A 21,388-nucleotide genomic window follows, 5' to 3' on the forward strand; every position below is an offset into this window, starting at 1 on the left:
AAAACTGGAACGGTTTCAATGCAGAAAACACAGGGGTCAAATGCCCACGGGTAAAGATTTGCCCAAGCAAATTCTAAAGAATATGCATGTGTTTCAGGAAGCAAACTGAATGTGGGAGAGTTTGGGTCCCGTTATCGTGCACCTTAAAAACAGAAGTTTCATAAACGTCCTCAGAAAACATTTGCTTCCGTTTTCCAGGTACTTGTAACCCCAAGTAAAACGTCACAGAAAAGCGGCACACGAGGAGTTGGCAGGCAGCTGAGTTTTCCCCAAAATGATACCTGGACCAAAAGGTCTTGGTTCTACCTGATCTGACAGGGGTCTCTGCAAACCTGCATAGAGGGGCTCCTGTGAGGGGGCTCTAGGGCATGACGCAGGTGGGCAAGGAAAGACAGTCATGACCCCTGGCAGCAAAACCTGGGGAATTCTTTCCTTGCTCTCCTGTGCTTGTTGGTACCCAGAAAGGGGCATCTCCACTAGTCCCTGATTCAAGCCTTGCAAAGCCCCCTTTGTCCAGGACCCCACAGCTGTCTGCCCTGCACATACCTCTCTCTGCCCCTAGGGACCACCTAAAAATGAGGTCACCCCAGACTCCAGGCAAAAAGCACCTAACACATGCACTGTAAAAATTTCAGGAAAAATAATTCAGATCTTCTCCAAGTCTGGCTTATTCCTGCTTATTGTTCCTGAGAATGCTTTATAAGCAGCAACAGACTTGAAAATGTTATTAGCTGCTATGGTTGGTTTTCCTTCTAAGGTCCTGAGTCACCCAAAACCAAGATGAAACAAATAAACAAAAAACCCTAGAGAGTGTATCTTTCCTGTATCAACCTAGCTGGCAAATGGCGAAATTAGGACATCAAATAGATTCCTAAATGAGCTTACCCAGGCAGCTCCTGGCATCGAACCCCAAAGACATTTCTTTGCCTGGTCCTTGAATTTCCCTTTACAAAATGTTGAGGTTAAAATACATTGAAGTACAGAAGGGGGAAAAAAATCTTAGGTTTTCTACAAATAATGATTTCTTCATTTAGAAATAGGATTGAAGGGGGCTTGGCTAGGGTCACTAGGATCCAAAAGATGTTTAGTTTCATCCTTGAAACCCAATAATAGCCCACATTCAGAAGCAACAACATTCATCGAATTGACATCAACGAAAAACAACATGAAATGAAGGTCACAGCTTTGGAACCTGAAAAGAATGCACACAGACCTCACCCACCAGTCCCTACGCTGCAAAAACAAATGCTTGCCTTGAAACTCTTCCAAAAGGTCGAATTAGCAATTTCTTCCCCTCCATGTAAAGTTTTAAGTCTATTAAAACTTAACTCGATCTGCCTGTTTTAAAAAACCTTACAAAAGGTGTATTTAAATGCTTGAAAAAATTAACTTTATGCTCTATGCACAGATAAACTTCTCTTCCTGTACAGCTAATATGGTTATATCCTTTGTTTAAAAAAGATTTTTTTCCACTAATGACACTTGGTGGGTAGTTCTACATCAACGATCTTGTCCCATTCTTCCCAGAAGATGTCCTAAGAGTTGACACGTGGCCGGAAACACCCTCGCAAAGCGCCACTCTCTTGCTCAGACATGTTTATTAAGATTGTTTGGGGTTTGGCGTTCTCTTTTTTCTTCTTCTCTTTTGTTTCCGGAGAGAGGGCGCTGGGAGGAGGGGACCCGGCCGGTTGGCTGGTTGTCACTTGCCGTTGGAGCGGTCAAGACTCTCCAGCACTCGGTTGAGACGGATGTTGAGCAGCCGGACCTGGCTCTCCAGCTGTTCCAGCTTCTCCTCCACGCTGGGGCCGCCGGGGCTGCTGCGCCAGTAGAAGCCCATGGGCCCGGCCATGAAGTAGACGGCCACCACGAAGCACAGCGGCAGCACGGCGTTCTCAGGCTCGCCCTCGTACTTGTGCAAGATGTACACGCACGACATGGAGAACAGGATGACCCGCACCACCCAGAAGAAGCGGCCGAACACCACGTGCAGGACGCTGAAGGTGAAGCCCAGGGTCAGAGACAAGAACCAGTAGGCCAGGAGGACGACGCCCACCAGCAGGAGGGCACGTGTGGGGCTGCTGGCCACCGAGCTCGGATTGAAGTACTGGGACAGGTTCGAGACTGCAGGACAGAACAGAGGGACAGCGGCCGGTTACACGGGGTCAGGGGGTTCTCTGCAAGCTGGGGGTGGGCAGCTCAGCTCACTGGCTGCGCCTCTGCTACATCCCAAGGAACTAAAAGTCGGCTGCCTCGTTAGCCTTTATACTAAGTCCTGGGAAAAGACAGGGCAACGCTGTCATATCGTGGGTTTGAAACACCTTTCAGGTGGGGCAGAGCCTGAAAACTGGCCTTCAATTTCCTTCCTTCCTGTCTTCCATAGTAACAAATGCCCAGTGTTAGGCTGGGCACACGGCTGCCTAGGATAAGGGCGTTTCCCAGCCTCCCTAGCAGCTACATAACTAAGCTTTGGTCAAGGAGAGGTAAGCAGAAATGTTTTGGGGTGGCTTCCTAGAAATAGTGGGAATATGCCCTTTACCTCTTCTTCTTCTGCCTGCTGGAATGTGGATGTGATGGCTGGAATAGGAGCAGCTGTCTTGTGTCATGAGGGAAGGGAGGTCAACTATTGGGGAGCAATAATATGGAAGGGGCCTCGGACCCGAGGAGAATGTGCTACAAAGCCACCTACCTGCCTAACCACCTACCTGTGAACTTTCACATAAGAGAAATAAGCTTCCATCTTGTTTAAGCTGCTGTTATTTGGGGTCTCTGTTACTCACAGTCAAACCTAATTGTAACTGGTACCCACACATGAAGTTCCATCTATCTATCCTATAACTGCAAATTTGTACCTTTTGACCATCTTCCTCCAATTCCCCTGCCTCCCACTTGCTGTCTCTGGCAACCACAAATCTGATCTCTCATTTTATGAGTTGTTTTTTTTTAAATTCCACATATAAGTGAGATCCTACAGTATTTGCCTTTCTCTGACTTATTTCACTTAGCTTAATGCCCTCCAGGTCCATCCACGTTGTTTCAAACGGTAGGATTTCCTTCGTTTTATGGTTGAATAATACTCCATTGTATATATACACACACCAAAATTTCTTTTTTTTTTTTAAGTTTTATTTATTTTTGGCTGCATTGGGTCTTCACTGCTGCACACGGGCTTTCTCTCGTTGCGGTTCCTCACACAGGAGCGAGCGGGGACTCCTCTTCGTTGTGGTGTACGGGCTTCTCATTGCGGTGGTTTCTCTTGTCGTGGAACACGGGCTCCAGGTGCGTGGGCTTCAGTAGTTGTGGCTCGCGGGTTCTAGAGTGCAGGCTCAGTAGTTGTGGTGCACAGGCTTAACTGCTCCGTGGCATGTGGGATCTTCCCGGACCAGGGATCGAACCCGTGTCCCCTCAACTGGCAGACAGATTCTTAACCACTGTGCCACCAGGGAAGCCCACACCAAAATTTCTTTATCCATTCATCTGTCAATGAACACTTAGGTTGTTCCCACGTCTTGGCTATTGTAAATAGTGCTGCAATGAACATGGGGGTGTAGTTATCTCTGTGACAGGGTGTTTTTGTTTCCTTCAGATATATTCACAGAAGTGGAATTGCTGGATCATATGGTAGGTCTATTTTTATTTTTTATTTTTTTTTGGCCACACTGCATGGCTTCTGGGATATTAGTTCCCAGACCAGGGACTGAACCCGTGCCCTCGGCAGTGAAAGCGTGAAGTCCTAACCACTGGACCACCAGGGAATTCCCTATTTTTAGTTTTTTGAGGAATCTCCACACTGTTTTCCATAGTGGCTGCACCAATTTACATTCCCACCAACAGTGTACAAGGGTTCCAATTTCTCCACATCCTCACCAACATTTGTTATCTCTTATCTTTTTGATAATAGCCATGCTAATAGGCATGAGGTAATTAATATCTCATTGTGGTTTTGATTTGTATTTCCCTAATGACTAGTAATGTTGTACCACTAGTAATGTAGTATTGATACATTTTCTTGTACCTGTTGGCCATTCATATATCTTTTTTAAAAAATTAATTAATTAATTAATTAATTAATTTTTGGCTGCACTGGGTCTTTGTTGCTGCACCCAGGTTTTCTCTAGTTGAGGCGAGCGGGGGCTACTCTTTGTTGCGGTGCGCGGGCTTCTCATTGCGGTGGCTTCTCTTGTTGCAGAGCATGGGCTCTAGGCGTGCGGGCTTCAGTAGTTGTGGCACTCAGGCTCAGTAGTTGTGGCTCACGGGCTCTAGAGCGCAGGCTCAGTAGTTGTGGTGCACGGGCTTAGTTGCTCCGCGGCATGTGGGATCCTCCCGGACCAGGGCTCGAACCTGTGTCCCCTGCATTGGCAGGCAGATTCTTTTTTTTTTTTAATTTTATTTTTATTTATTTATTTTTGGTTGCATTAAGTCTTCGTTGCTGCGCACAGGCTCTCTCTAGTTGTGGCGAGCGGGGGCTACTCTTTGTCGTGGTGCGCGGGTTTCTCATTGCGGTGGCTTCTCTTGTTGTGGAGCATGGGCTCCAGGTGTGTGGGCTTCAGTAGTTGTGGCACGTGGGCTCAGTAGTTGTGGCTCACGGGCTCTAGAGCGCAGGCTCAGCAGTTGTGGCGCACGGGCTTAGCTGCTCCGCAGCATGTGGGACCTTCCCGGACCAGGGCTCGAACCCGTGTCCCCTGCATTGGCAGGCAGATTCTTAACCACTGCGCCACCAGGGAAGTCCCGGCAGGCAGATTCTTAACCATTGCACTACCAGGGAAGCCCAGGCCTCCAATTCATATTAACGATGGGCCCCTTTGTGCCAGGGCAGAGCCAGGGCCGAGGCTGCAGCCTGGAGGAGGTGGGCAAGACCCCACTCACGGGATCTCAGAAGGGAGATGCGTAACACACACACACAGGAGGGAGATGTTACAGCTGAGGGTGAGAACTGCGGACAAGGTTCCTCCCACAGGGTAGTCAGGAGGGGCCTCTTGAAGGAGGTGTCACATACCAGAGACCCAAGCATGGGGAAGATGGGAGCAGGCATAGGGCCGGGAGGATCACCCCCAGCAGGGAACACCTGGAGGGACTGGAAAGTGTCAAAGACCCCAGCGTGTCCCAGAACGGGGGGGGGCTGGGCAGATCTCTGCTGCTCGCAGTGTCCTGGGTGGGAACCTGGTCGATTCCAAGTGCAGCAAGAAGTCACTGGGCAGCTTTAAGGAGAGTGACTTGACCTGACTTCTTTGTTTTGTTTTGTTTTTAAATCACTACTACAAAAGTAGTAATAAAAAAAATTGCTCTGGCTGATTTGTTGAGAAGGGACCCTAGTTAGGAGCTGTGCAGGGAAGAGTTCACCCGGCAGGCCTGAGGCCACTCTTTAGAAACACCTGCTGGCAAGGTGGGCCCTTGGCTGGCATCCGGGAACTTGGATTTCTGGAGTGTGAGGTTGTGATGCATAATAAGAAACATGTATTTGGTGTCCATCCCCATTTCTGGCATAGACTCCTAAGACCCTTGGAATTTCCTAAGTGACAAGTGCAATACAAGTGTCTTGATAATTCATAGCCCCTTTCACCCACACCTGCGCTTGTTAATCAGGTGATTCTGGAAAGCCTCTCAGGATGTAGGGTGGTTGCCAGGGGAACCAACCAGATGATTAGAGGGTTGGGCCCTCTAACCTCCAGGAAGGGCTGAAGGTTGAATCCATCACCAATAGCCAATGAGACAATAGAACTCAGAACGTGGAAGCTCCCTGCCCACCAACCATGCATCTCCTTCACCTGGCTGTTCCTGAGTTATATCCTTTCATAATAAACCAGTAATCTAGTGAGTGAGTAAACAGGTTTCCTGAGTTCTGCAAGCAGCTCTAGCAAATTAATTGAACCCACGGTGCGGAGGGGTCGTGGGAACCTCTGATCTATACTAGTCTGTCAGAAGCATGGGTGACAACCCGGATCTGTGACTGGTGTCTGAAGTGGGGCCGATTGTGGGACTGAGCCCTCGACCTGTGGGATCAGATGCTACCTCCAAGGAGATAGGGTTAGAATTGAGTTCAACTTGGGGGCACGTGGTCAGAGTCCTGGAGAGCTGAGTGAATTGCACATACATTGCAGTGAGGGCTCCCTCCTCTCCCGAAGAACAGGGGCTCCCTGGCTTGGAGGTTTTTACAGTCAGTGTGGTTCACGCTGACACCTGCTTTCCTTCGGGGAGTCGGGAATTTGGAAGGTGCAGGCAGAGGGTGCCTACATGAGCAGCCGCCAATAAACACCCTAGAGGCTGAGCCTCTATTGGGCGTCCCTGGTACAGGACACCTCACTCGGGGAATAAAGGGTGTCCTGAGTGACCCCCCTGGGAGAGGGCTCTGGGGGCCTGTGCCTGGTTCCCCCAGACTTCACCCCGTGAGCCTTTTCCCTTTGTTGACTGTGCTTTGTGTCCTTCACTGTAATACACCACAGCTGTGAGTATGACCACATGCTGGGTCCTGGGAGTCCTCCTGGAGATGCACGGAACCTGGGGATGGTCTAGGGGACCCCGACACAGACTGCTGCAGGCTTCCTGGAGACAGGCAGCAGCCTGGACCAGGGCTGTGAGCTTGAATTCAAAGGGTTCCAGCAGCTGCCTTCCAATTCCTGGACCAGGGCAGCAACCCCCTGGGGGGTCACACATCGCTCCTTCAGCCCTTCTGATGATTGTGTGAGCGCCGCATTCCCTGTACTAAATCCCTTTCTGTCTAAGTAACTGGAGTAGTTGGTTACAGACCCCAACAACCTAGAGACTCCACCTCCAGTCCCCGAGGTTTGCCTGGGGGCAGACAAGTTGGCACTGCCCACCTGCACCTTGTCCTAAATAGCATCTGGGAATCTCAACTATTTACAAACGCAACAATGACAATAAAAAAGGTTCTCTCGCATCCTCACTGCCCCCCTCGTTTTCTCTTGTGCCACCCGCCCTGGGTACCACTCCCATAATTTGACAAGCACCAGAATGAAACAGTGCCTTCAAATGAATGCCCCCCACACCTACCGTCAAGTCCAAGGACGTCCAAGAGCTCCGCCCAGACTTTCCACAGGGTTTCCACAAACATGTCCACTCCCAACACGAACCTCTCGGTCAGCCTCGTCAGGAACTGCAGAAACGAGACAGAGATCATTACCGACCGGGCCAAAGCTCCCTCTTTCCTAGTCCGGCCAAGCTTACACTTGGACGAGAAAACACAGCCGGCCGATGACAAAGGCCGTCCCAGGACTGGCCGAGTAGCCCAGGGGACTGACGGAGCTCGGGACTAACTGTCCAGGTGCCAAGAACCAAGCGAATCCAGACAAATCTCCCTCCTACGGGGGGAGGAATGCATCGGGGGAGCCAGGAGCTCTCTGCAAAGCTGCTCACTCCACCTCCGATTCCTCCCGGAGCCCTTCTAGGCCCACTCTTTTGTCAAAGTCTCTGCCTGATTTCTCATTTTCAAACAGTGGGAGGTGCTGCAACCAACCTATTTCACCCAGAGGCCGGGACGCTGCTGCATGGGAGCAACTCTGAAGGGCGAGAACTTCCTGTGGTTCTCACACGCCGAGTCCCATCAGCATCTCCCTAGCGTGTGCAAACAGTAGAGACCCACGTCCATCCCAGCTTTAAGGACCCGGGGCTACTGAAGCTCTCCGAGGATGAATATGAGCTGCAGCTTCATTTCACTGTATTTAAAAAAAATATTTATCTTTTTGGCTGCGTTGGGTCTTAGTTGCGACACGTGGGATCTTTCGCTGTGATGCCCGGGCTTAGTGGCCCCCACGGCCTGTGGGATCGAACCGGAGTCCCCTGCATTGCAAGACGGATTCTTAACCACTGGACCACCAGGGAAGTCCCATTTTGCTCTTTTTTAAAAATAAGTGATATTCTCGGACTTCCCTGGCGGTCCAATGGTTAGGATTGCGCGCTTTCACTGCTGAGGGCCCGGGTTCAATCCCTGGTCAGTGGACTAACATCCCGCATGCCGTGCAGTGCGGCCAAATTAAAAAAAAAGTGATATTCTATCCACATGGTATAAAGTCTCACTCCCCGCAACCCAAACCCCCTTCCGGCGGCTCCGCTGTTACCACTCGCTTGCGGATCCTCTCTTAGATGCACCGGGTGAAGAATGGCACAAATATTTCCCCCATAAACGGCAGCATATGTGTACAGTTCTGCCGTGTTTCTCATGGAACACTCTGCCTTGATTATTCAACTGCAGGCAGGACAGAGCGGCCTCATTCTTTGCAAAGATGGCACACCTGCAGCTGCTTACCCAGTCCCCTATGGATGGGCACCTAGGTTATTCCCAGCTTCCCAGGGGGACCAGAGTGTTGCAAGGCTCACGTGTAGAGGTTAAATGCCTCGAAGTGAATTGGTTACAGCATTTAAAATTGGATACCCTGGTTGGAGCCATCCTCCAGGACAGGGGAAAGAGGAGTAGTGTTGAATCAGTGGCCAGGAGAGCAAAGGATGCCAGTAACCTCCGCACTACTGCTGTCTGCTTGGCTGACAGCATGCAGGGTTGGGAGCTTAACCGCCTGGGTTCAAGTCCCAGGTCTGCCCCTTATTTGCTGGGTGGCCATAGGTAGATTATATGTGTGCTATATACCAGGGCTCCAGCTGACAAGTGGAGTTATTAATAGTACCCATCTCAGCTGGTTGTTGTGAGCGTTAAATGAGATTTGTGTGAAATGCTTTGACACACCCAACAGAGGTTCCAAATGTCTACTGACATCCGATTTTTTTTAAATCATATTATTTATTTATTTATTTATTTAGGCTGCACTGGGTCTTAGTTGCGGCATGCGGACTCTTTAGTTGCAGCGTGCATGCGGGATCTAGCTCCCTGACCAGGGATTGAACCCAGGCCCCCTCCATTGGGAGCACGGAGTCTTACCCACTGGACCACCAGGGAAGTCCCCGATCTTCTAACAGAAGCTCTGGCCCCAAGACCCTTCTGCGAGGACATCATCCTTTTAGCCTTAAATTTCCTAGCTGCAAGCACCAAAGGGATTTGTAGATTTAAAGACCACGTGGCCATCAGCTGATGAATGAATAAGCCTGGCATATCCACACAATGGGATATTATTTGGCCATAAAAACCAATGATGTACTGACACATGCTTCGACAAGGATGAAACTTGAAAACTTTACACTAAGGACAAGAAGCCAGACGCAAAAGACCCTAAATTGTGATTCCATGTATAGGAAATATCCAGAATAGGCAAATCCATAGAGACAGAAAGTAAATTAGCAGTTGCTAGGGGTTAGGGAGAGAGGTTGATAGCTAAAGGATTTCTCTTTGAGTGGATGAAAATGTTCCACTGTTGACTGTGGTGATGGTTACACAACCCTGTGAAGATACGAAAATTATATATGAAGGATATACTTTAAATGGATGAAATGTATGGTATGTGAATTATACCTCAATAAGCTGCTATTTAAAAACTGGAAGGGTACTAACATAACATTGTAAATCAACTGTACTCCTATCTAAAAAAAGTTTTTTTTAAACTGGAAGAGTAAAAAAAAAATAATGGAAGGGTTGACGTAAAAAAAAAAAAAAAAAGGAGGAAGTATGTGTGTCTGAGAGAAGAGAGTGTCACGGTCCCTCTCTTTGGTAGGCGTGGGTGGGTGAGGGGATTTCGGAGAAAGTATCATCACCTGGAGAGAAGGCACACTGGTGTTGCTTTAGTTATAATTCTTTTTTGGTTAGAGATTTACTGACATATCATTTCAAACATACCATAAAGTTCCCGTTTTTAAAAGGCACGATTCACAGCTTTTTTTTAGAAATTCCCCATAATCTAACGTTAGAACATTTTCATCACCCCAAAAGGAGTCTTGTCCCCAACAGCAGTCGTCACTCCCCATTGCCTCCCACCCCCCAACCTAGGCAACCACTAATCTCCTTTCCATCTCCATGGATTTGCCTTTCCTGGACTTTCCATACCAGTGGAATCAGGCAATCCGTGACCTTTTGTGCCTGGCTCCTTGCACTCAAAATAACATTGTCAAGGTTCACCCGCGTCGCAGCATGAATCGGTACTTAATTCCTCTTTCTTGCCAAAGAGCATTCCCTGTCAGGGATCTACTGCGTTTTGTTTCTCCTGTCGTAATTCTTTAAAGTACGCGTGATTTGTACACGTTTGCCAATAGGTAGCAACTTGTACGTTTTGTTCAAGTGGAGGAAAGAGGAAAGAGCTCCACACCAAAAGCTAAAGGGCTTTTCAAGGGCACCAGCTCTCCTAGAAAGGGTGTGAGGAAGTACTTATTTGGGGAGGAAGAGACAACAGCTGCTGCTGCTGTGACCCTCTCTGTGCCTCCACTTTCTCAGCTGTAAAATGGGACTAAGATGAGACAGCCATAAGAACCTGTAAAGGCCTCAGGACATGGGAGCTGCTTAGGTTGCTTGTGTCAGACCCAAGGATTTGCTGGGTGGCAACCCAGCGCTCCCAGCAAGGACGGAGGTCCGGCCCTCTCTCCAAACGGAGCCATCCCCTTCCCACCTAACAAACGTCTTCAAGCAGGTGCTCAGAAACCCACAGGCCCAACCAGGGTCTGGCCTTGCTCAGAGGAAAGTCAGGCCCACCCTGGGGACCGGCCGGGGCAGGAGAGGGTGTTGCAGGGACAGACCCATCGTGGGCCTTTTGGACTGAGAGGTGGGAACCACACTCACTCTCTGCCCCGGGGGCCTGGCACCACTCACTGTGGTTTCCCCTTGGGCAATGTGACTCCTTGGCTCCCTTGTCTGTGGGAAGACACAGGAGCCCTCAGGGGGTGCTGCGGGCTACACTGTGTTCCTCCAAATCTCAGCGAGGGTGAAATGGGATCAATATGAGGGACCCTGATCCAACAGGACTGGTGGCCCTACAAGAAGAGATGGGGACATAGACACACACAGAGGAAAGACCACGTGAGGACCACAGGGAGAAGCCGGCCATCTGCCAGCCAAGGAGAGAGGCCTCAGGAGAAACCAACCCTGCCAGCACCTCGATCTCAGGTTTCCAGCCTCCAGAACTTCCAGATGATACATTTCTGTGTGAGCTGCCCAGGCTGTGGTCCTTCCTCATGGCAGCCCTGCAGACTAAGATGGGGGTTCAGCGGAGCCCAGAGCCTGAAGCAGTTCACAGAAATCAGGTGAAAAGCTAAACCTACGGCACAGGTTGTATGTTTTCTACAACCTACAAAATATGGCCAATATCTTATAATAACTATCAATGGAGTATAACCTGTAAGAATTGTGAATCACTATGTTGTACCCCTGAAATTTATATGATATTGTACAATTTGTATAATATTGTACATCAAGTATACTTCAATAAAAATTTTAATAATAAATAAAAAATTTAATAAAATTAAAACAAAACAAAACAAAACTTGGGAGTTCCGTGGTGGCCTAGTGGTTAGGATTCTGCGCTTTCACTGCAGAAGCCCAGGCTCAATCCCTGGTTGGGGAACTAGGGAACTAAGATCCCACATGTGCGCAGCAAGGCCAAAAAAATAAATAAATAAAAATGAAGAGAGAAAGAGAGAGACTTAAAAGACATATCAGTGAAATGCAAGTGTAGACTTTGTTTGGATCCCAATTCAAACAAAGCAGTTTTGCGTAAAGACGTTTTGAGTCGATCAGGGAAATTGGAAAATGGACTTGGGTTGGTTATTAAAGAATTGTCAGGGCTTCCCTGGTGGCGCAGTGGTTAAGAATCCGCCTGCCAAAGCAGGGAACACGGGTTTGAGCCCTGGTCCCGGAAGTTCCCACATGCCACGGAGCACTAAGCCTGTGTGCCACAACTACTGAGTCTGCGCTCTAGACCTTGCGAGCCACAACTACTGAAGCCCGCAAGCCTAGAGCCCGTGCCCCGCAACAAGAGAAGCCACCGCAATGAGAAGCCCGCACACCGCAACGAAGAGTAGCCCCCGCTCGCCGCAACTAGAGAAAAATCCGCACAGCAACGAAGACCCAATGCAGCCAATAAATAAATAAATAAATAATTTTAAAAAATAAATTAATTAAAAAAAAAAAAAGAATTGTCACGAGCTGTGACGATGGTACTATGGCTACGATCTTCGCAAAATGTTCACCTGTTAAAGACGCAGACCGGAGTATTCAAAAGTAAACCATTATGTCTTGGATTAGCTTTAAAATACTATGCCAGGCTTCAAAAACTTTTTCGATGGGGAGAGCAATGTAACAAAAATGGCAAAACTGAGTGATGGGTACAGGGGTTCATTATACATTTCTTTCCCCCTTTGTGTCTGTTGGACAATTTTCAGGATGAAAAGTTAAAACGAGGGAGATTCAGGTGAACCAACTCAGGAGGCCTGCGGCCGTGGCCGTGGCTATGGGAGAAAACACGATTACTCCAGCTCAGGCTTTCATCACCCTCCTCCTAAATCTGGAGGACGTCCCGCATCCTAAGCTCTCCTCAACCCTATCACCCCCAGGCACGTGCAAACTGGCTCCCAGGAAATCAGGCTGTAAGGGCACATGTGTCTTCATGAGCAAGGTAGAGAAGGAGCAAGTTTCTGCAGTTCAGAGGTTGCCCAAGCATCTGAGGAACACAATGAGAGACAAAGGTTACGTGAACTGAAGGTGCTGGAACACACGTGCAGACCACCTGCACGAATGAATTACAAAGGGGAAAAGGCACCTCCAGGATGGAAGGCCTCAACTGAAGATCAAAGTCATGGGACAAGGCGACACCCTGTGCCCTGATGTGCTGCCCCAGCAAGGACACAAGACCCTCACCTAGAATTCCTGCTGGAATTGTAATTCCTCAATCTAACCCTGAGGGTGCAATCAGGTAAGATGCATCAGGCGACAATTCAAAAGTCAACTGGCCTGTCCCAACCCCACCGAGATACCATGTCAGCCCCACTAAAGTGGCTACACTAAAAGAGACAACTATCAACAGATGAATGGAGAAAGATGTGGTTCACGGACACACACCACCCACACACACATACCCCGGAATACTACTCGGCCATAAAAAAGAATGAAATTTTGCCATTTGCAACAGCTTGGATGGACCTGGAGCGTACTACGCTTAGTGAAATAAGTCAGACAGAGAAAGACAAAAACTGGGGCTTCCCTGGAGGGCCAGTGGTTGAGACTCCGCGCTTCCTGCCAAGCAGAAATAGAGACGTAGATGTAGAGAACAAATGTATGGATACCAAGGGGGAAAGGGGTGGGGTGGGAGGAACTGGGATTGACACATATACACTACTGATACTATCTACAAAACAGACAACTGATGGGAACATACTGTATAGCACAGGGAACTCTACTTAATGCACTGTAGTGTCCTAAATGGAGGGGCTATGTGTATATGTATGGCTGATTCATTTTGCTGTGCAGTAGAAGCTAACACAACATTGTAAAGCAACTATACTCCAATCAAAATTAATTATAAAAAAAAAAAAAAGACTCCGTGCTTCCACTGCAGGGGGTGCAAGTTCGATCCCTGGTCCAGGAACTAAGATCCTGCACGCCGGGCGGCTAAAAAGTTAAAAAGAAAGAAAGAAGGAAAGACAAATACTGTGTGATAACTGTTATATGTGGAATCTAAAAAATACAACAGTGAATATAACAAAAAAGAAGCAGACTCACAGATACAGAGAACAAACTAGTGGTTACCGGTGGGGAGAGGGAAGGGCGGAGGGGCAAGATAGGGGTAGGGGTTTAAGAGGTACAAACTACTGTGTATAAAATACATAAGTTACAAGGATATACTGTACAGCACAGGGAATACAGCCAGTATTCTAAAATAACTATAAATGAAGTATAGTCCAAAAACATATTGAATCACTATGTTGTACACCTGAAACTAATATAATATTGCAAATCAACTATATTTCAATTAAAAAATAGATTAAATAAAATGTATCCAAGGGGTGGGGGGAAGACAAGAACATGTGTTGGCGAGGATGGGGAGAAAGGAATCCTCATACACTGCTAGTGGGAACGTAAAATGGTACAGCTGTACAGAGGTTCCTTGAAATGTGAGAGCTGCCATATGACCCAGCAATTCCACTCCTAGGTACATACTCCAAAATACAGAAGACATATATTCACATAAAAACGTGCACATGAATGTTCAGAGCAGCACTATTCATAGAAGGCAAAAAGTGGGAACAACCCAAATGACCATCAACTGATAAATGGATAAATAAAAAGCCATAAGAAGGTACGAAATACTGACACAGGCCAGAAAAGGGATGAACCTTAAAAACATGATGCTGAGTGAGAAAGAAGTTAGATGCAAAAGACCACACTGTATGATTCCATTTATAGGAAATGTGCAGAATAGGCAAATCCACAAAGACAAAGAAGATGATGGGTTGTCAGGGGCTGGGGGAGGTGGGGTGACTGCTAATGAATATAGGGTTTCTTTGGAGGGGGGATGAAAATGTTCTAGAATTGACTGTGGTGATGGTTGCACAACCCTGTGAATATAATAAAAATCACTGAACTTTCAATGAATGAATTGTATAGTATCTGAATTACAGCTCAATAAAGCTACTAAAAAAAAAAAAAGACATAAATGTCAGTCATAAAAGCCCCCCTTACCCCCAAATGGGTGAAGGGACTTTGACAGACTAAAGGGAACTAAAGAGACATGAAAACCAAATGCGATGAGCAATCGTTGATTGGGTGCTGGATTTTTTTTAAAAAGCTATAAAGGAAATGCAAATATGGGCTGTATATTACAAAATATTATTGTACTAAATTTAAGTTTTGGGGTGGAGGGGCCATGGTATTATGGTTTTGTAGGAGAAAGTGTCACGATGTCTGCAATTTACTTTCAAAAAAAGTGTGTGTATGTGTGTGCTTGTAGTGAAAAAGAAACAGTTTGGGGGGGGAAAATGGTGAACCCAGGTGGAGTTTCTAGTTGTTCCTTATTCAATTCTTTCAGCTTTTCAAAATAAAAAGGAAATATTATTTTGATTGTGGTGATGTTTTCAGGGGTATATCCATACGTCAAAATTTACCAACGTGTACACTTTTGTCCCACTTTAAATATATGCAGTCTATGTCGATTACACCTCAATAAAGCTGTTAAAATGTTGGGGGGGAAAAAAAAAGACTGGAAAGTGTCAAAGTTACTCTGCTCAAAATATTTTTCTTACAAAGCAAAAGAATGTAAGCCTCGGGGCTTCCTTGGTGGTGCAGTGGTTGAGAATCCGCCTGCCAATGCAGGGGACACAGGTTCAAGCCCTGGTCTGGGAAGATCCCACATGCCGCGGAGCAACTGGGCCCGTGAGCCACAACTACTGAGCCTGCGCGTCTGGAGCCTGTGCTCCGCAACAACAGAGGCTGCAATAGTGAGAGGCCCGCGCACCGCGATGAAGAGTGGCCCCCACTTGCCGCAACTAGAGAAGCCCTCGCACAGAAATGAAGACCCAACACTGCCAAAAATAAATAAATAAATAAATAAATTAAAAAAAAAAAAAAAAAAGAATGTAAGCCTCTTAAAAAAAAAAAAAAGACCAACAGTTCAATAATGGCAAAGGAAAACAAAAAGCAGTTCCCAGAAAAGAAGACGCCAATGGATTCTGGAAAAGTGAAAAGACCACCTATCTCACAGTAAAATAATAAAACCAAAAAGTTTACTGACACTTCTTTGGAGAGGGTTTGGGAAGCAGCCCTCGCATGTATGATGGGAGTACAACTGGAAAACAGTAATTCAGTAATATCTCTCAGTACTAAAAAAGTATATGAACTGGAACTGTGGATAAAGGACACGTCAATCAAAACTAATTTATGCTGTCAGAATCAGGAGAGGGGTTGTCTTGGGGCAGGGGGATTGCGACCATCCATTTCTAGAGCTACATGCTGGTCACATGGGCGTGTTTGGTGTGTGACAACTCATTATGCTGTATAACATACAGAAAAGTACACCAATTATAGTTCAATTAAAAATTTTAAAACGCACAGATCTTTTGGCTCAGCAATTACATTTCTAACAATTTATGGATGAACTTGTCTAAGTGCACTCCAAAAAATTTATATAGAAGGGCCTTGACTGCAGCCAGGATTCAAGTGGCAAAAGACAGGAAACTAACAAAACACTGACCACCAGGAGTAGGTTGAACGATGGTACTTCCTTACACTAAATTACACCAGGCGAATCCTTCTCATATAAATATCTTCTACCATTTACTAAATGCTTATTAAGTGCCTGTACAACCTGTACAACCTGACTAATCACCTTCAACCCTCCAATTTACCTCCTTTGCACAAATGAGACACACAGAGGTCAAGCAACCGGCCCAAGGTCACAGAGCTAGTGAGACGCAGAGCTGGGATTCGAACCCATGTCTGTTGGAGAGCAAGGCCCATGCTCCAAACCAGAAGAAGGTCAGGGGTTAATTTTAGACAAGTCCTAGGTAGAACATGGAGTGTTTCATTAAATGCCCTCAAACTTCACAACCCATTAAGCAGGTCTGACTCGCTGAAAACTACGGTCGCTAGCAGATCCAGTTTTCTTTTAATTAAGATTAACAAAACAATCTCCCCCAGGCCTGGCCGGTCTAGGCTACACTTGGCAGGAAATATCAGGGCAGCCTCATTCTAGATGTCACAATGATTAGGGGAATCAGGAAGGGTCATGAGGCCGGAAGACCGGTGAGGGTACCAGTGTGGACCCCAGACCCACTGTGCCTGGGTTCAAATCCTGGCTCTTCACCACTCTGTGCCTCAGTTTCCCTATGTGTAAAATAGAAACATTAACAGTACCTACCTCATAGGCCTGTTCTAAGGATTAAGTGAGTTACTCTACCTGTAAAAGGACTTAGAACATGGACCACTTATTTGCTAGAAGGGATGCTGCCCAGTTCATGAATTGCTGAATAAAACCAATTAGATCTTTTTTAAAAAGGCGCATTTGGGGACTTCCCTGGCAGTCCAGTGGTTAAGACTCTGCGCTTCCACTGCAGGGGGCTCAGGTACAATCCCTGGTCGATCCCTGGTCGGGGAACTAAGATCCTGCATGCCGCTTGGCCAAAAAAAAAGGAAAAAACGTGCATCCTAAACAAATAACAAATTAGTATTATTGTCATCTCAATTGAAGGCACAAAACTTCATTTACCACAAAACTGCAGTTCTGACCTCGAGATTCTCAGATTCTTTGCCAGAATACAGCTGTCTTATTGGCACCAACCCACATTTAAACTCTGAAGTATCTATTTTGTATTTCACGTCCGTGGACCTTATATTCTCAGATAGGACCGTCGGCCAAGACATGGGTTATGTGTGCTTATTCTCCTCAAAAAAAGTCAAGACTTCTTTTTGCTGTAAAAGAAATGATTTCTGGGCTTCCCTGGTGGCGCAGTGGTTAAGAATCCACCTGCCAATGCAGGGGACATGGGTTCGAGCCCTGGTCCGGGAAGAATCCCACATGCCGCGGAGCAACTAAGCCCGCGTGCCACAACTACTGAAGCCCGCATGCTTAGAGCCCGTGCTCTGCAACAAGAGAAGCCACCCAATGAGAAGCCCGCGCACCGCAAAGAAGAGTAGCCCCTGCTCGCCGCAATTAGAGAAAAGTCCGCGCGCAACAACGAAGACCCAACGCAGCTAAAAACGAAAATAAATAAATTTAAAAAAAAAAAGAAATGATTTCTGCCTTCAAATGGCTCAGGCACATGGCAGGAGGGAGGTGAAGATTCACCCTTTACACTCAGGCAGACTGGATGGCCACCTTTCCGCACTCAGGTGTTTTTGTTTTCTCTCTCCGTGGCCACCTACAAAGAGATGCCGCCAGAACCCACACCCTCTACGGGGGCTCAGAACACCTATAGGAGATGGTGGTCGGAAGTTAGTTTTCCCAACAAATTAACTTGTATTTCATCTCATCCCATCAGAATATCCAGCCAATCTGATTTGGGCTTTAATGTTCTTTTCCTTCCCCTCCACCTCAAGCACCAGAAAACTTTTTTTAAACCCTGAAAGCCCTTTCAGCGGGGCTACGCAATGTTGATTTGCGCCTTGGCCACGATATAACTAACAACGGTAGCTCACACTGATTCCGCCATTACTCTGGGCCAAGAACGTACCAACGATTCATAATTACAAACTCATAACCAAGAGGATATTATCATTAGCCCCATTTAAGGAATAAAGAAACGGAGGCTCAAAAAAGGGAAGCCACTTGCCCAAAGCCATCCAGTAAGAGCTGGAACTTAAACCCCAACTTCCCTCCGCTCCAAAACCCCAGGACTGGCGCAGAGCAAAGGAATTAAGAGGACGAACAGTAAGGGCTGTACTCAAGGAACCGCCTGACCACAGGTAACTGTCCGCCTATTCACTTCCCCTTTCTCGGTGGACTTTTACCCCGAATGGGTCACCCAGCTACCGAGGGCAGAGCAGGGAGAAAGAACTCCCTGCGCTTCTCCGGGGCGCTCAACACCATCCCCAGGGGTCTGAGGCTTCTCAATAGGTCCAAAGTAAACAAAACGCTCCAAGCGAAAGCCCCAGCACACAGTAGGTGCTTAAAAGGGTTGTTACGGTGCCAGGTTGCCAAAGCAACAGAGCAGACTGCATTACTCCCATTCTTAAAAAATAATTAAAAAAATAAAAAGTAAAAAGCCGAAATATCTTCAAAGCAGAAGAAGGAGGGCCTCAGGTGCTCAGGGGAAGCGGGTCGGGTGCAAGGCTACAGGAAATTCGGGGTTGCTGGGGAGAGCGCAGCAGCGTGGGGAGAGGGCGCGGGCGCTGGCGGGCAGGGCGCCCCCCCCCCCCCCCCCACCCCCGGGCAGCCGCCACGGTGCCTGGCTCACAGTAGGCGCTCATTCAAACGTGTTGAATGAATGAATGAGAGGCGCGGCGGCGTCAGCGCCGCCCAGCGGAGGCCCGGGCCGCGCACCCCCGGGGGCAAGGTCCAAGGAGAAGTACCGCATGGCACAGAGGGCGCCCCGAGGCCCTGCGCCGGAACCGGCCCCCAGACCCGACGCTGGCTGGGCAGGGCCTGGGCCGCAGGCGGAAGGCCCCGGGGCTCAGGCCCGGCTCCCCCGCCCCAGACCCGGGCCCCCCTCTTCCCGCGCCCCGGCCGGCCTGCAGCCCCGGAGGCCGCGCACGGCCCAGGCGGGCCCCGGGCGCCAGGTGCGCGGCGGCTGCGGCAAGGTGACCGCGGGCGCGGGCGCGGCGCCCACCTTCTGAGCGGCGCGCACGTTGTCCTCGCCGAACAGGCTGCTGACGCTCTGCGAGAAGGTGTTGACCGTGCGGCGGTAGCTGTTCTTCTCGGTGCCGCCGCGGCCCCGCGCCCCTTGCACGCCCGGGGCCAGCAGCCCGAGCAGCAGCAACAGCAGCAGGAACCCAGTCTGGGTCCGGGGTCCGCCCGAAGCGCGCGCGCCCATCCTGGGGCCGGTGGGATGCGGGGTCCGTGAGAAGGGTGAGAGCCGCACGGTGGGACGCCGCGGCTCCGGCGGAGACCCCGTTGGCGCGCTCGGTGGCCGAGCGCCGCACCTCTGACCGCGCCGCCGCCGCCGCCGCCGCGCCACCTGCCCCGCCCCGCGCGCAAAGGCTCGAAGGCCCTGCCCACGCCGCGCTCCGCCCCCGGACGCGGGACCCGCTGGCGACCTGGCGGGAGCGCGAGAGGCGGCTGTGAAGTTGATGATCTCCCCGCCCCCACCCCCCGGAAGTCTTCCCTGACCTGGTGGGGCTTTAACCTTTTCTTTTTTTAAAAATAATTTTTATTTTTAACTTTTCTATAAAAAGCAACCCAAGCTTGTAAAAGTGGAAACAGCCCCAACAAGGACATTGACTGCAATTGATTGGAAAATATGAACTGTATACATTTTATATGTCGCTGAATTTCCAATGACACCCCAAAATTGGCCACCGTTGCCGATGGCATGGGCACGAGCTTATTCATTCATTCTGAAATGTTTAAAAGAAAAGCATTAAGCATCCCTCCTGCCCTTCTTCAGAGAACTCTATTTCAGAGTCACAAAATAGTCGAGGACCGAAAGTTCTTTTTAGGAAAGTCCCGCTAGTAAATGAGGAGGGAGTGAAAGAGATTAGAAAATTAGAAATTAGAAAATCCGTTTGCACTCCTTAATGAAATGACGGGTCCAGGCCACGATCATCAAGACACTAAATCCAAAAGGTGGCAGGTCGGTGGGGAACTTAAAAAAGGAAGGGCCAGGTGGTCAGGACCTGGACCCGCCAGTCTTAGTGACAGAAGTACCAGCGCCACCTATGATGGATTCTTGCCAAACACTTTGGACCGTAACTTGATGTGGCCTCCACATCTAACCAACAGTTTACAGGAAATATGGGGGATGGAGGAAAAAAATTAGAAGCAGCAGAAGCAATCAGCTAAAGCCAGAATGTGGAGCATTCAACAGGATTTACGACCCAGTTTCCTCAATAAGTAAGTGACATAAAAAATGAAGGCAGGGGAGATTTATTGGTTTTAAAAGACTTAAGAGCTATTATAACCAAATACAACGCAAGGACCTTGTTTGCATCCTAAATCAAACAAACCATGACATTTTTTGAGACAACCAGGAAAATAAAACAACTTTTGTCAACCCAAAGAGTGAAAAATTGCCTCTTTTTGAACTTACATTTTTCTAGATTCCTGGTGACGTTTTCATATATTCACTGGCCTTATATTTCTTCTTTATTTTTAAGTAAATTTTTTTTATATTGAAGTATAGCATACAAACAGAAAAATACACAAATCATAAGGTGCCTCTCCATGAATTTAAACGACACACAAGGTGACCAGCACCCAGGTTGAGAAAAGGAACATTACCAGCTTTGCAAAAAGGCTCCCTTTGCCCTCTCCCATCCATTATGCCCCCTCCAAAATTTAGGGGATTCATTTTGCCTGTTTTTGAACTTTATGTGAATTGGATCATAAAGTATGATCTTTTGTGATTGGCTTCTTTTCAACATTATATTAATGAGATCCATGCTGTTGTGTATTTGCCTTTTCTCCTTTTGCTTTATAGAATGTTCTTTATAACTTCTGGAGATAATACTTTGGTATATAATATTTTAGAAGAAAATATAAGAGAATGTTCTATTACCTACCTAATAATTTGAAGATGAACACACTTTTTATTTACTTAAATAAACATATTTAAAGAAGAAACTGTAGATCACTATCATCCTAAGCAATAAAACCCATGAAAACACAGGTTTGATTTGCTCATTATAACTTTTTCCCCCAAATCCTTTTTAATTAATTAAAAGCATGTTCATATGTATACCGTCTAAATCCTCTCACGCACCACCTGTGTGTTCGTGGGTTTTTTTTTTTTCACACACACACACTGTATTTTATTTTTACAAGAGATAAATAAACTGACAGCAAGCATTGTAAATGGATGACCACAACAAAAGGGGGGTTTGTTTTTGCTTTTGCTTTCGGGGGAAGAGGGGAGCTTATCC

At 47.7% G+C, this 21,388-nt stretch overlaps 1 protein-coding gene across 1 annotated transcript; it reads right to left on the reverse strand.

Moving 5' to 3' along the window:
- Positions 1 to 1,643: 1,643 nt before the first annotated feature.
- On the reverse strand, positions 1,644 to 19,485 carry LOC118906961 (BRI3 binding protein). Its single transcript, XM_036874991.1, has 3 exons — positions 19,138 to 19,485; positions 7,006 to 7,108; positions 1,644 to 2,121 (listed from the first exon to the last, which is right to left on the reverse strand). The coding sequence occupies exons 1-3, from the start codon at positions 19,339 to 19,341 to the stop codon at positions 1,700 to 1,702; spliced, it is 729 nt and encodes a 242-aa protein (XP_036730886.1). The 5' UTR covers positions 19,342 to 19,485; the 3' UTR covers positions 1,644 to 1,699.
- Positions 19,486 to 21,388: the final 1,903 nt, after the last annotated feature.

The sequence above is a fragment of the Balaenoptera musculus genome, chromosome 14 (assembly GCF_009873245.2).
Source record: "Balaenoptera musculus isolate JJ_BM4_2016_0621 chromosome 14, mBalMus1.pri.v3, whole genome shotgun sequence".
Lineage (NCBI taxonomy): Eukaryota > Metazoa > Chordata > Mammalia > Artiodactyla > Balaenopteridae > Balaenoptera > Balaenoptera musculus.